This window comes from Hyla sarda, chromosome 4 (assembly GCF_029499605.1).
Source record: "Hyla sarda isolate aHylSar1 chromosome 4, aHylSar1.hap1, whole genome shotgun sequence".
Lineage (NCBI taxonomy): Eukaryota > Metazoa > Chordata > Amphibia > Anura > Hylidae > Hyla > Hyla sarda.
The window spans coordinates 252,569,991-252,585,000 of NC_079192.1; the positions used below are offsets into that span (position 1 = coordinate 252,569,991).

A 15,010-nucleotide genomic window follows, 5' to 3' on the forward strand; every position below is an offset into this window, starting at 1 on the left:
AAGGACATCCACACTGCCCAATCAGATAGCCTGAGGAAGAGGGGGTCCCTGCCCCTCGAAACGCGTTGCTGTATTGCATGCTGAAGGAATAAACCTTCTTTTTATTTTCCAAAATACATCTGTGTCCAAGCGGTTTTATTTTACCAAGTTCTCGGAAACTTCCACATACCTGTGACGGACTACATCTGTGACGGAGGTGAGCGCCCACAGAAGCACTTCTCTTTTTTCTCGGGACCACGGGACCGATATTCTTCCATTTATGGTTTAGAGAACACATATGAAGTTGCAAGGTTGGACTGGCCCTCTAGCGTACTAGAGAATAGATACCCTGGTAGGCCCAAGCCCTTATACAGTAGTGGCCCTACATAGTCAGCAGACTTTTGGGGTAGTCGAACATTTACCACTGCAGCCTATTATTTATGAGTTAACCCGTTCCTGGCTATATCTAGAGATCGGTGAGGGTCTATACACTCCGACCTTGTCCAATCGAAACTTTTTACATGTCAGGGACACTTAATTCACAAATAAGTTGTTTTTCCTTGACAATATGTCCTGCATGTACAATGAGAACAAGATTGATGTCACAGTGAAAACAGAACCTTTAATGTGCTCAAGGAACCAAAGTACTGACACATGACTAAATAGACATACTACTGTGTATTATGGCTATACGGCTATACTATTACTGGTGTCCCGCTCTGCATACTTCTCTTTTACACCTGTTTTATTGACTTTGTATTGTTTCAGTCCCTAAATGACCCTTTAAAAATAACAGAAAATCACTGAACACAGAACATCTTTAGATGGAAAAGAGCGTTATTGTGAAGTGAAACAAAGGAACGCTCTGTTAGTCAGTGATCAAACTATTGTATTTGTACAATCTGGCTGCACATACATCTATTATGTTCTCTGTCACTCCGTAGCCTTTTGTTTCTTCTGCCTCATTTCATTTAGTGGAGAACACCATTTATGTGTATTGCGGGAACACACACAGATAGAAATTTATGACACAGTAATTGCTCATTTTCACATAAGAAATTGCCAGAAGCGTCTTTAAGTGAGTTGTTTTTTTAATCCTGATTTACAGCAGCATGACAGCTTATGAATAAGCACAGTGGACTTGCTAAAGAAAGAATGCTGGACATAGCTGTCCATTGTTTTTGTTTTTTTATATTCAAATTTACAACAGATGTTACAGTTTAAAGGGCTTTGAAGGGGTTATCCAGGAAAAAACTTTTTTTATATATATCAACTGGCTCCAGAAAGTTAAACAGATTTATAAATTACTTCTATTAAAAAATCTTAATCCTTTCAGTACTTATGAGCTGATGAAGTTGAGTTGTTCTTTTCTGTCTAAGTGCTCTCTGATGACACGTGTCTCAGGAACCGCCCAGTTTAGAAGCAAATCCCCATAGAAAACCTCTTCTAAACTGGGCGGTTCCCGAGACAAGCAGAGATATCAGCAGAGAGCACTGTTGCCAGACAGAAAACAACAACTCAACTTCAGCAGCTGATAATTATTGAAAGGATTAAGATTTTTTAATAGAAGTAATTTACAAATCTGTTTAACTTTCTGGAGCCAGTTGGTATAAAAAAAAATTTTTTTTTTCCCTCGAATACCCCTTTAATGACTGTCCTATTATAACACTCACGTTTCAGAAGACAGGAACCCCAGTGGATGTGGATCCGCTGGACCTGTGTGGCAGATAACTCGGACCCTACCAGGGAGCGGAATCTAAGGTGCCACTGGTTTACACCAGAGCCCTCCTCAAAGCAGGATGGACTTACTGCGGCAGGCGGCACCCTGGTCGCTACCCCAGGCACAACTCGACCACACAGGCGGCTGAGGAGATGCGAGGCACAGGAGGGATAAGGCAGCTCGTAGTCAGGATAGCAGAAGGTCAAGGCAGGTGGCAAAGTAGCGTAGTCAGGACATAGAAGGAGGTCAGTAGGCAGGCGGCAGAGGATCAAGGTCAAGTCACAGAGCAAAGGATCAGATACACGGTAAGGCAACTCTCAGGAATGCTTTCTCTCAGGCACAAGGCAACAAAGATCTGGCAGGGAAGTGAGGAGGGTGGAGGAATTTATCAATGAGCCACAGGTGAATTACACTAATGACAGTACTGGCCCTTTAAATCTTAAAGCTCTGGTGCACGCGCGCCCTAGGGGACGGAGACATGCGCGACGGAGCAGAGAGGCAGAGGCTGGGGCAGGAGAAGCACCAGGTGAGTGACGGATTGGGGCTCGCATGTGGGCACGTCCCGCAATGCGAGTCCTAGCCCCGCTGGCAGCAGCAGGTAACAGGACCATGCGCTCACGGCCAGCGTGTGCAGCCGGAGCGCATAACATAACACTTATACTTAGGATAGACTATCAGTTTTGTTAATGGAGGTCCAAGAGCTGGACCCCACCAAGTAGCAGAACTTAGTGGTTGCACTGCCTGGTAATAAATTGCAGCTCCATTCACTTAAATGGACTACACTACAGTATAGACTACAGTATAGGCAGAGCCACACTCATGTTTGTCTGAATGAACAATGATGTGTTCACATTACTGATCATAAATAAGGATAGTGAATTAAAAGAAAATATTAGACAACCTCATCAGCTCACTGCAATACAATGATGATGGTTACTTATGAACTTCAGTTGTGAAAAACACCAAGAATAAGCGCATAACGATCAAAAAAATATGTTGATAAGATACTTTATTGAACAGATATACTCCAAATTTTATTAGCAACCTCAAATACCCCAGGTAGGTCCGGGATTTCAATTATAACTAAACACAATTACCCCGTAGGCTGAACAGCCCGAGGTACAACATCCCTATGTTAACTCACTACCTAAAACTTTACCTTTATTGTATTAAAGTAAACATAAACCAATGATTGTGACTATTAAAAACACATGTCTCTATATCCTGTGACCACTCTTGTTAGTGTATGACCACCCACATTAATATGCTGCTGGGGACCTGTCCGTTACCACCCCTTTTTGGCATATTATAGTATGCCACTTCATAATATCAGGTATATAGTGTACACGCTGTTAAAACAAGAACAGAACTGCCTCCCTCTATGTTTCAGTGAGGAAACACCGTCATCAGGTGGATACACGTGCGAGCCTCCACCGCCCAGCGTGGTGGAGGCTTGCACGTTTATCCCTCGCCATTGTGGTAATGATGTTGTGTTCTGTTTATGCATTCCTTTTTACATTTGTAGCCTTCTTTTGGACCTCTGTGATCTACATGTCTTATGCACTGTGCCACCTTACTTATGTTTAATGCACTGCAACCACTATGGTCCCTATAGTTATTATGATGCATATTGATTAAATTTTTTACTAGGCTGTATGCTAAGTGCGTAGTCTCCACTTGTTAGTCGGTTCCTCCAGCACCTTTGCTATTACCTTATTACTCTGTAATTTTTTTTAATATGTTTTTAAATGTATGTAATTTGGAGTATATCTGTTCAATAAAGTATCTTATCAATATATTTTTTTGGATCATTATGCGCTTATTCTTGGTGTTTTTCACAATTGATGTCCATAGCTTAGATCTACTACACCTTGGGGACTTATGTTCAAAGTATTGATTAGTTATGAACTTGCAAATATTAAGTGACTGCTGGTTCGATTGCCCCATGCCAGCACTGCATTGAGAGAATTCACACTGCCATAACAGTCATCTGAACTCATGCAATCAAAATCATCAGTCTACCCATTCAGTCTAAATGTCTGATAACTCTGTAGAAAGTAAAGTTCCTTTTTATAGAAATGATACAACAATAGGTCCCACTAGTGCTATAATCGCTCACACAGCTTTCACCTTCACCACCCCTGCAACACACTCCAAAAGCTGACTGTCCCAGAAAGTACACTTAAATTGGCCTTAAATGCTATTCTGCATTGACTCTCAATGCTTTCAATGTGTGTTTAGATTAAACTAAGGTAGAAATGTTATGTTTTATTAAACCCAGAAAAAGCACACGACTTAGATTACTATTCTGAATTCTCTCTCAATTCTTTTAATGCTTATTTATGTTTAACCCAGGTAGAAATATTGTATATTTGATTAAACCCAGAAAATACACGTAACTGGCCTTAGATGGCTATTCCACATTTACTCTCAATGCTTTTAAATGCATATTAATTTTAACCCCAGGGAAAAATACTGTATGTTTGATTAAATCCAGGAAATTCAGACAACTGAGCCTAAAATGTATATTCTGCGTTCACTTTTTAACGCTTTCAATATGTTTTTATATTAAGCCCAGGTAGAAATGTTATAGGTTTTATTAAACCCAGAAAATACATGTAACTTGGACAAAAAATGCCTATCCCACATTCATAGTGCTTTTTAATGTGTATTTATATTCTAATAAGTGTCAACCCACTGTTTTACTCATCTTACTAGGTATTGTAATGTGATAGCTTGTTGCTGGCTGCAAGGTATGCTGGGCTACCCTGACATCATCTCAGTGTTCCTAGTACTTTCTTTTTTCATTCATCCCTTCTGCTATAATTACCCCCTTTGCCAGGCTCGAGCCAAGCCTGGCAAAGTTTGAAAGCTTGGTGAGCCGCTGTCACTCCAAGTTCTGAGCGAGAATGGGTTCGCTGAGCTTTGCTCGCTCATCTTAAAAAAAGGACTCAAATAGTTCTAATAGCCCTACATACAAAAAAGTCTGAAATTTTCTGGTCATCACAGTCAACATATGCTTATCATTTAGAGGTTAAGTTGGTTGTAGAGATTTACATCTGTGTCAGTACATGGTAATGTGGTATTTCCATCTGGTGGTCTATTTGTCTGTGTAATTTGCAGTTAACACTAATAAATAGAGGAATGACATTGAGAATGGAGAATCTCATATAATTTATTAAATGATATTGGGACTGAGAAGACCTCATGTGTATAATAGCCTGCATATATTTACTATATATATATATATATATATATATATATATATATATATAAATGATGTTGTTGAGCACAACATGTGATGCGCCAACCCCACATTAAACAGCCATTTGTAGACAACATTACACAGAGGTTTGTGAACTGTTTGACTGTGATATAAACCACTAGAGATTTATTAAGCTTCCTATGTTCAGATTTCCATCACTAGCCCAGAGGTCGGAGAAGTTACTTAGTATGCCTCTCCCTTTTTGAGGATCTGTCGTCTGGTGGTGATATTGAAAGGAAATGACATTGTCATAGTTCCCCACATATCACAGCTGATAGTTAGGGTATACTTTGTGATCAAGTGACCTTTTTAGCAAATATAGGTTCACATTTATTTAAGACGTTACCCCTTCACAGATACTGCACAATGGCCCATGGAGTCTTGTAGACCCTCCATGAGACATCATATTCTACTCTACAGGCAAAGCAATGTAGAGCAGGCCATAATAAAGCTGTGCACATATATGACTGGATGGGGGATAACAAGCAGACTGGTGGGATCAGATCACAAGAATGAAGGAAAACTGTCCCCTGAATGAATGGGACCTCCCAGCGCCCTCCCAGCGCTTCCTTCATTTCTGTACTGCCACACTCCCAGAGAGAATCAGATGTTATCATGTGGAAAGTGGATAATTTTGCAAGTTGGGAATACCCCTTTAATTTTTTTTTCATTTATGAAGGTCTTTTGTGAGCTGTGTTGGAAAGTTACTTGCTGGGATGGCCATAGATGTTGGTTATTTTGGTCTTGTTTCTGCCTATGCCACAGAGAAATTTGTCAAAGCTGGCAGGGCATTTTCACAAATAACTAATCTCTGTGGCCACCTTAAACCATTATTCAGTTCATTGTCTATAGATGGCCGTAGATTGTAACTGAGGCCATTTCCAGATGGCTGCAATGTGGCTGCAATTTAGTGTCCTTATTATGTTTGAAACAAATGGATTCCCAGAGATTAAAAATCAAATATCGGATATCACCATATTGCTTTTTGGTGATCAGAGATCGCATCACGTCCATACTAGTATTTAAGTCGCACGGGCAGTGACTGCATATGGAATGATGTCATGATCGATAGCAATCACAGCATCCGGGGAGGGGGGGGGGGGGGACTCTGTAGGTTTTGCCCCTGTTAAAGGAGAACTCCGGGATAAGACAACTTAGGGGATACATTTTAGATTGCAGGGGGGCCGCCCCGTGATCTCCCGTACGGAGCCCTGGTATTCAGCGACAAGGGGGCGTGCCCAACCACCACATGACATGGCGGCCGACACGCCTCCTCAATACATTTTTATGGCAGAGGCGGAGGCAGCCGAATGCAACGCACCCATAGAGATGTATTGAGGAGGCTTGTCGGCTGCCACGTCATGCGGTGGTCGGGCACGCCCCCTTGCCACTGACTACCGGGGCCCCGCACGGGAGATTGCGGGGAGGCCCAGTGATCGTACCCCCCGCGATCTGAAACATAGGATAGGGGATACGTTTTCTTTATGTCTTTTATCCCCATTCCTGTAATACAATCGCAAGATGTGTTCAATTGCTATGGAAGCCAGAGGCCTCCTAAATACCTCCACGCCAGCCACAGTGAGTCTTTTTGTATAGACTGTACAAGTAAAGAGAATATCTCATTGATCATTGCTATGTAATTATCAGTAGAAACAATCAAAACATTGTGTATAAAAGTCCCCTAGAGGGAATTAAAAAATGTAAAAAGCTCCCACCTTGAAAACTGACAGCAGCGTCACCAGCACTAACCTGCTGGTACTGCCTGTTAGTGCTTGTGATGCTGACCAATCGTTTTTACCTTATTTTTCTAGATTCCATTATTCCTGATATATTGCTAAAAACCCTAATATGTAAATCAAGCTTATGGTGCACTCAGAGCATTCCCAAGCCCTGTGGTGCACTACTGGTTCCTTTTCCCAGCCAGTCCCACCTAGTAAATATATATATATATATATATATATATATATATATATATATATATATACCGTATATACTCGAGTATAAGCCGACCCGAGTATAAGCCGAGACCCCTAATTTCAACCCAAAATCCCAGGAAAAGTTATTGACTCGAGTATAAGCCTAGGGTGGGAAATACCTCATCCCCCCCTGTCATCATCCAGACCCGTCATTAACATCCTCATCATCATCCCCTTGTCATCATCCCACACATCCCCCTTCATCATCCCCTTATCATCCCACACATCCCCCCTTCATCATCCCACACATCCCCCCTTCATCATCCCCTTATCATCCCGCACATCCCCCCCTTCATCATCCCCTTATCATCCCACACATCCCCCCTTCATCATCCCCTTGTAATCATCCCACACCCCCCCTTCATCATCCCCACCCCCCTTCATCATCCCCACACACCCCCCCCCCTTCATCATCCTCTTCTCATCATTCGCCCTCAGTGGTCTTCAACCTGCGGACCTCCAGAGGTTTCAAAACTACAACTCCCAGCAAGCCCGGGCAGCCATCGGCTGTCCGGGCTTGCTGGGAGTTGTAGTTTTGAAACCTCCGGAGGTCCGCAGGTTGAAGACCACTGCGGCCTTCAACATCATCCAGCCCCCCTCTCACCCCCTTTAGTTCTGAGTACTCACCTCCGCTCGGTGCTGGTCCGGTCCTGCAGGGCTGTCCGGTGAGGAGGTCGTCGGGTGGGATAGTGGTTCCGGGCTGCTATCTTCACCGGGGGCGCCTCTTCTCCGCGCTTCCGGCCCGGAATAGAGGCGTTGCCTTGACAATGACGCAGAAGTACGTTGGCAATGAACGCACCTCTGCGTCGTTGTCACGGCAACCGGTGAAGATAGCAGCCCGGAACCACTATCCCACCGGACCACCTCCTCACCGGACAGCCCTGCAGGACCGGACCAGCGCCGAGCGGAGGTGAGTACTCAGAACTAAAGGGGGTGAGAGGGGGGCTGGATGATGTTGAAGGCCGCAGTGGTCTTCAACCTGCGGACCTCCGGAGGTTTCAAAACTACAACTCCCAGCAAGCCCGGACAGCCGATGGCTGCCCGGGCTTGCTGGGAGTTGTAGTTTTGAAACCTCTGGAGGTCCGCAGGTTGAAGACCACTGCGGGTGGGGGAGTTCACTCGAGTATAAGCCGAGGGGGGTGTTTTCAGCACGAAAAATCGTGCTGAAAAACTCGGCTTATACTCGAGTATATACGGTATATATATATATATATATATATATATATATATATATATATATATATATATATGCTCTCCCTTGTCAGGGCTGGATGAGATCTGTGTATGCTTGTGCAGTATTTAAGCATAGTCAGAATCAGTGGCTGTCCGGAAAGAAGACCCAGTGCACCTCGTGGGTAGGGAAAGAAGTTGTGAGTGCACCGAGAGGCTAGTCTTCATATTAAGATTTTTAGCAGTGTATATATTTATAGTAAAATAAAGAATGCTATTAAAAAACAAGCCCACATATAATTCTGTAGATGAAAAGATAAGAGTTTTATGTTATGGAGGGCAAGGAGTAAAAAACAAAAATGCAAAAATGGAAACATTTAAGGGGTTATTGAGGGGTTAAATCCCTACATATGTATGGATATTAGGCACTGTAATTATTTCTGAATTTCTTTTACAGGCCTACACCAGAGATTCGCTGGAACAAAGAAGGAGGAGAACTGCCCAGCAATAGAGTTTTTTATGAAAATTTTAATAAGACACTAAAAATAATTGGAGTGTCGGAGGAAGATGCCGGCAGGTACAGGTGTACAGCTCAGAATAATCTAGGGTCCATTCATCATGTCATTACAGTTATTGTTAAAGGTAGGTGATATACAAAATGTTCCACTGCTACCACACTGGGAAAAGCAAATAAAACCCAGTAATTCCACTCTAGATTTTTATTTTTTTGCATTTGTTGCCATGTGGTATGTTTATTTAACTTTTTTTGTTCTTTTACTGGTTTCACTTTTTTGATGTAGCAATTGCTTAAAGGGGTATTCCAGGCAAAAACGTTTTTATATATATCAACTGGCTCCAGAAAGTTAAACAGATTTGTAAATTACTTCTATTAAAAAATCTTAATCCTTTCAGTACTTATGAGCTTCTGAAGTTAAGGTTGTTCTTTTCTGTCAAAGTATTCTCTGATGACACCTGTCTCGGGAAACGCCCAGTTTAGAAGCAAATCCCCATAGCAAACCTCTTCTAAACTGGGCGTTTCCCAAGACAGGTGTCATCAGAGAGGATTTAGACAGAAAAGAACAACCTTAACTTCAGACGCTCATAAGTACTGAAAGGATTAAGATTTTTTAATAGAAGTAATTTACAAATCTGTTTAACTTTCTGGAGCCAGTTGATATATATATAAAAAAGTTTTTGCCTGGAATACCCCTTTAAGATTAAGGCTGAGTATTTGCTCGGCAAAGAGTTATCTCTCTCAAAACATATGAACATTTAACATGGCTGAACGTTCATGTTTTGTCTATGGGGAGGTGAGGGGTAAACTACAGCAAAAATAGCTCTGGCAGCAGCTTAGCTTTCCTATAAGGTATAAGGTGTATGTACATCTTATGGTAAACCTGTCTGCCATAATAACTCATCATCTCTCTAAGATTTTATTAGATGCTTCTATTGACTGTGGCATCTAGTGTTGAGCGGCATAGGCCATATTCAAATTTGCGATATTTCGCGAATATATGGACGAATATTCGTCATATATTCGCTAAATTTGCATATTTATAATATTCACGTTTTATTTTCGCATATGTGAAAATTCGCATATGCGAATATTCGGGTATGCGAAAATTAGTATATATAGAAATTAGCATAAACAGAAATTCGCATATGCGAAAATTAGCATATGCTAATTTTTGCATATGCAAAAATTCGTACGCCAGTCTCACACAGTAGTATTAGAGCCTTCTTTACACCACACAAGCTGGAAGCAGAGAGGGATGATCACTGTGATGTCTACTGTGAAAAAAAAAAAAAGAATATTCGTAATTGCGAACATATAGTGCTATATTCGCGAATAAAATTCGCATTGCGAATATTCGTGAGCAACACTAGTGGCATCTAAGGAATTAAACAGTCAGACTTCAAGTATCAGTGATCGCCAGGCTGCTGCAGGGATCACCTAGGCACAGCTTTTAGCTCCATGACCATGATGTATGGCATGATGTCTTGATTTCTTAAGCAAGATATGCCAAAGGGTTAAGTTTGGTATTGAAAATAAGTTGCTTACACAGTAAAGACTTTTTTTTTATTCAGTTGTGTTATTTTTGTCTAAAATGAAATATATTAAAAACCAAAAGATGGAAATAATTTTTAATAGAAATCTTAAGTATTTTTGTAATTGCCTGTTAAGGGCCAAAAACTAATGCAATACACAACAGCGTATAAAGCCATTGTACTCTTCAAATATTATGTTTCATGGTGGATTGCACTGACCTCAAAGTGGTTTGCTGCAGATTTTCCACTGTGAAAAATCCGCCACAGAAAACCCACCACAGCTCAAACCCACATCCGGAAACCCACAGGTAATCCGCCAGTGTGAACCTACCCTAAACACAAAATTGCTGTAAAAATAGTACATTGACATATAAGTCTTTTGTTATTTTACTGTGTAAGAAATGTAAACACAAACAGACGTTCAGCTTCAAAATATTTTTCTAGCTTTATTAGTCATTTTCAAAAAAAAGTAACTGGTCAAGCCAACGTGTTTCTGACAGTTAATCCTTAATTGTCGTTACATTAAGTAATCTGGTGTATACAAGGAAAAAAACAGAAACGGCTCAATGTAGATGAGGGAGGCATAGTGGTTATTGTTTTATGTCCTTATGGTGTTATTGTTCTTCAGATGCCTTTTTGTCCCTCTGACTCTCGGCCGAGAGCAGTATATGTGGTCTAGTGGACAGAGGCAGGACTTTTAATAATATTATAAGGGTGGGGTTTAATAAGGGGTTTTGTACCCTGATATTTAGGGAAGTTCTTCTTTGGAGTTCTTTGATTTTACGGTACCCCAGTCATTGTCTTGTTTGAAGAGGAATCTATGGCCCTTTCTGAGATCCCATGCACTCTGGATCAGGATTTCATTAGCAATATCTCTGTACTTTGTTCCATTTAGCTTTTCGTCAATCCTGACCATTCTCCCAGTCTCAGCTGGTAAAAAAAAAACACCCCACAACATGATGCTGCCCCCACCATGCTTCACTGTAGGGATGGATTGGGCCGGTGATGAGCAGTACCTTGTCACCTCCAGACATGACACTTAGAAATAAGGATAGAAAGTTCAATGTTGGTTTCATCAGATCAGCAAATCTTATCTCATACAGTCTGAGTGTCCTTTAGAGGTTTTTTTTTTTTTTGCAAACCGTGGGCTTTCTTGTGTCTTTTTCTGAGGAGAGACTTCTTTCTGACTACTCTACCATAAAGCCCAGATTGGTGGACTGATGAAACATTGGTTCACATTCTAGACGGTTCTCCCTTCTGCACATAGTATCTTTGGAGACTGACAGACTACCCATTGGGTTCTTGGTCACCTTTCCTAACAAGGCCCTCCTCCCCTGATTACTTAGTTTGTTGGAGTGGTCTGGTGGTACCAAACTTCTTCAATTTAAGAATTATGGAGGCCACTGTGCTCTTGTGAACTTTTTGTGCATATCTGTGCCTCCACACAATCCTATCTCTGAGCCCTACAGGCAGCTCTTTCTGCCTTATGGCTTGGTTTTGCTCTGATATGCATTGTCATCTGTGAGACCTTATATAGACAGTGTGTTTATCCAAATCCTGTCCAATCAACTGAATTGATGACTCCGATCAAGGTGTAGAAACATCTCAAAGATGATCATAATGGTAGCCCATGCTAAAGTTTGTGGGCATTGTAGTTTTGAAACATCTGGAGGGCCACAGTTTAGAAACCACTGAGCAAAAGCAATGAGAGGCCCCCAAAGGTACATTTCATGAGTCATAGCAAAGGGTCTGAATACTCATTTCCAAGTGAAATTCTCATTTTCAGTAAAGTTGTCAATATTTCTAAAATGCTGTTTTCCTATTCTAATTATAGGGTTTTGAATGCAGAATGATGTGTATTATTTTATTACGGTAATTAATTTATTTTTTTTTTTTTTTAAGCACAAGGCTGAAACATAACTAAAAATAAAGAGTCGGAAAACTTTATAAATGCATTAGAACTTTTAATATAATGGTCTGAAAGGAAATTCATACATTTGTAGCTGGCATGCACCAGTAGTGTTGGCTCGCCAATGCCAGAAAACATGTCTTTTTCGGAAAGGTTTCTTAAGATGTTTTGCTGTTATCTTGTGCCAATTCTATGCGAAAAAAGTTTTCTTGTGCCAGCATCCAGTTGTGTGCCATTCATGAAAATTTGGCGCACATTCAGATTGTGAGCATTCTGAGCATTGTGACATTTTTGCCAATGAAAAATTATTGGGAAACTGTGCTGTAGGACTTTGTAAGGCACTGGTACTTGCTTTCTTTAGCCCTAGAGCTTTGATTTTAATTTTGGGAATGTGAATTATAATTCTCTTCCATTTTTAAACATTTCTAATGTAGTCCATTATCCTATGACAGGTGAACTGACTATAGGATGAGTCCTGAGCTAGGAGCCGTAATGTCTAATGGGCTGTACTTTTCATGTCTCTAGCACAGTGTTTTCCAACCAGATTGCCTCCAGCTGCTGCAAAACTACAACTCCCAGCATGCCCGGACAGCCAACGGCTGTCCGGCATGCTGGGAGTTGTAGTTTTGCAGCAGCTGGAGGTACCCTGCTTGGGAAACACTTCTCTAGCATGTTGTTCGGGGAGGATAGGTGTGCATGAGGAACAGCAGGCATACCAAAATAACTAATTTAGTCCATTTTTACCATCTGAATGTTCAAGTATATATATATATATTTATACAAAAGAGCTGATGAGATTTATTAAGCCCTCTAAACATAGCGGAGTCTAAAGACCCATATTTTTCCAGCGTTTATTATCCTTTTTTCGAAGTAATGTTGGAGAAGAAGCCAGTTACCATGGTAATCTTCAGTAATGCTTTCTATTCTTGTCCAAGTGATTTACACTGCAAAAAAAAGCAAGCGCTTCCCATACCATACAGATGGGTATTGTGTCTCCTATGCATACAGAATATATTTGTGCAGTGTACACGTTACCCAGTCACGGCAGTCTCATGAATAAAAGTTTAATGTGCACTGTCATTTGCAAAAACTTTCTAGATATTGTAGATAGAATTATATATTTGTAATATGCATTGGTTAAATGTGTAAAATTTTGGGTGATAAAAAGCTGTTTTGTCTGTTTGCCTCTCTGTGCAGAGGGCAAGCAGGACAAACAGGCTTTTGGAGACACCTCCGGCTCACACAGCAGGCTCATTGACTATCCAGAAGCCTGCATAAAGCCCTGCTTTTCCCGCCCACACTGCAGGGACAGCATTTTTTTCACCCAAAAATATACACATTTTTTAACCAATGTAAATTACATCTACATTATATAAAAAGCTTTTTAAAAATGACGATTTGCTTTGTTGGGAGTGTTTTTTTTGTTTTTGTTTTTTTTTGTTCAATTGACAATTCACTATAGATTGAGTCTGTGAGTTTTGTAAACAGGTCTATTTTTTTACTTAAAGGAATACTGTAGTGGAATATAACTTATTCCCTGTCCGAAGGGCTGCGGTAGTCCGCAGGAAGGAACGTGCCGCCTCAGCAGGAAGCCGCGGCAGATACGCCCCCTCCATGTATCTCTGTGGGATACGTGGAGGGGGCGTGTTGGCCCGCCGCATCATGCGGGGACCATAGGCATGCGCATCCTATTGCATTATGGCGTGCACCCTAAAGCACAAACTCACACTGTGCACGTGCTTGCTCATAATCTCTATGGGGGAGATTTATCAAAACCTGTGCAGAGGAAAACATGCCCAGTTGCCCATAGCAACCAATCAGATCACTTCTTTCATTTTTAACAAGGCCTCTGCAAAATGAAAGAAGCGATCTGATTGGTTGCTATGGGCAACTGGGCAACTTTTCCTTTGCACAGGTTTTGATAAATCTCCCCCTATGTGAATTGGACTCAGTAAACCAGCCCAGGTCAGGTGCTCTGTGAACAATATGTAGTATCATGCAAGTTTAAAGCAATAAATCAGAACAATCTGTATTTGAATCTAAACTATCAGTAGGGAGCCATTTGCCCCTTTAATATGGGTCTGACTGAGGCTGAACGAATGAGTAAATGAAATAAAAAAGCAGCATGAAGGAAGAAGAAATAGTGTACATGGCTGAGGAAAAAAAATTAAATCTGAAAAATATATATAAAATAGAAAACAATAGCTGTTATCATGAAAGCTGTTAAACTAAAACATTAGGGTGACTAACTAACTAGAGAATCCATAGAAAGATGGTAGTGCTAGTGTACACTATCATAATTATAATAATAATTATATAACCAATAAATGACACAATTTAGTACAAATTTAAAAATGAAAAAATCACCTCTAGCAGATATTGGCTGCCGTAAGCCGTTCTGGGAGAGTGGGATACCGAGAGTAATGCCGCTGGTATTGCGTTGCCATGACTCCGCCTCCGCGTGATGTCACGGAATGCGCCGCGCATGCTACAGGGGAGGTCTGGAGGAGGAGCATGACCATCCTAAACTGTGCGGCGATATTGAACGCATAGTGTAGGAGGATTGGTTCAGCAGGGAAACAAATAGAGGCCCCACCCCCCACCCCCTCCCTACCTTACCTATACAGGACCATATAGAGGTATATACCCCCTCCCCCCAGTAGGCAGGTAGTATCCCCAGATTAACCCCCCCCCAGTAGACAGGTAGCACCCCCAGATTAACCCACTCCCCCCAGTAAGCAGGTAGTACCCCCAGATTAACTCTCTCCCCCCCAGTAGGCATGTAGTACCCCCAAATTACCCCCCTCCCCCAGTAGGCAGGTAGTACCCCAATAATAATAATACGAGGCCGACAAGCGTTGATATACGGCATTTAACTGGGGAGGGCGGGGAGATCCTAAATTCCCGGCAACTACAGGTGAGCTGGGCACAAAAATAGAAGC

The 15,010-nt window shown here is 41.5% G+C and overlaps 1 protein-coding gene across 12 annotated transcripts in view; it reads left to right on the forward strand.

Moving 5' to 3' along the window:
* Positions 1-15,010, forward strand: part of NRCAM (neuronal cell adhesion molecule) — a 230,693-nt gene that overhangs the window by 168,146 nt on the left and 47,537 nt on the right. For all 12 annotated transcript variants that reach the window (XM_056573936.1, XM_056573930.1, XM_056573937.1 and 9 more), the window contains one exon: positions 8,568-8,752. In XM_056573936.1, coding sequence (XP_056429911.1) covers positions 8,568-8,752 — 185 coding nt within the window. The remainder of the gene's footprint in view (positions 1-8,567; positions 8,753-15,010) is intronic.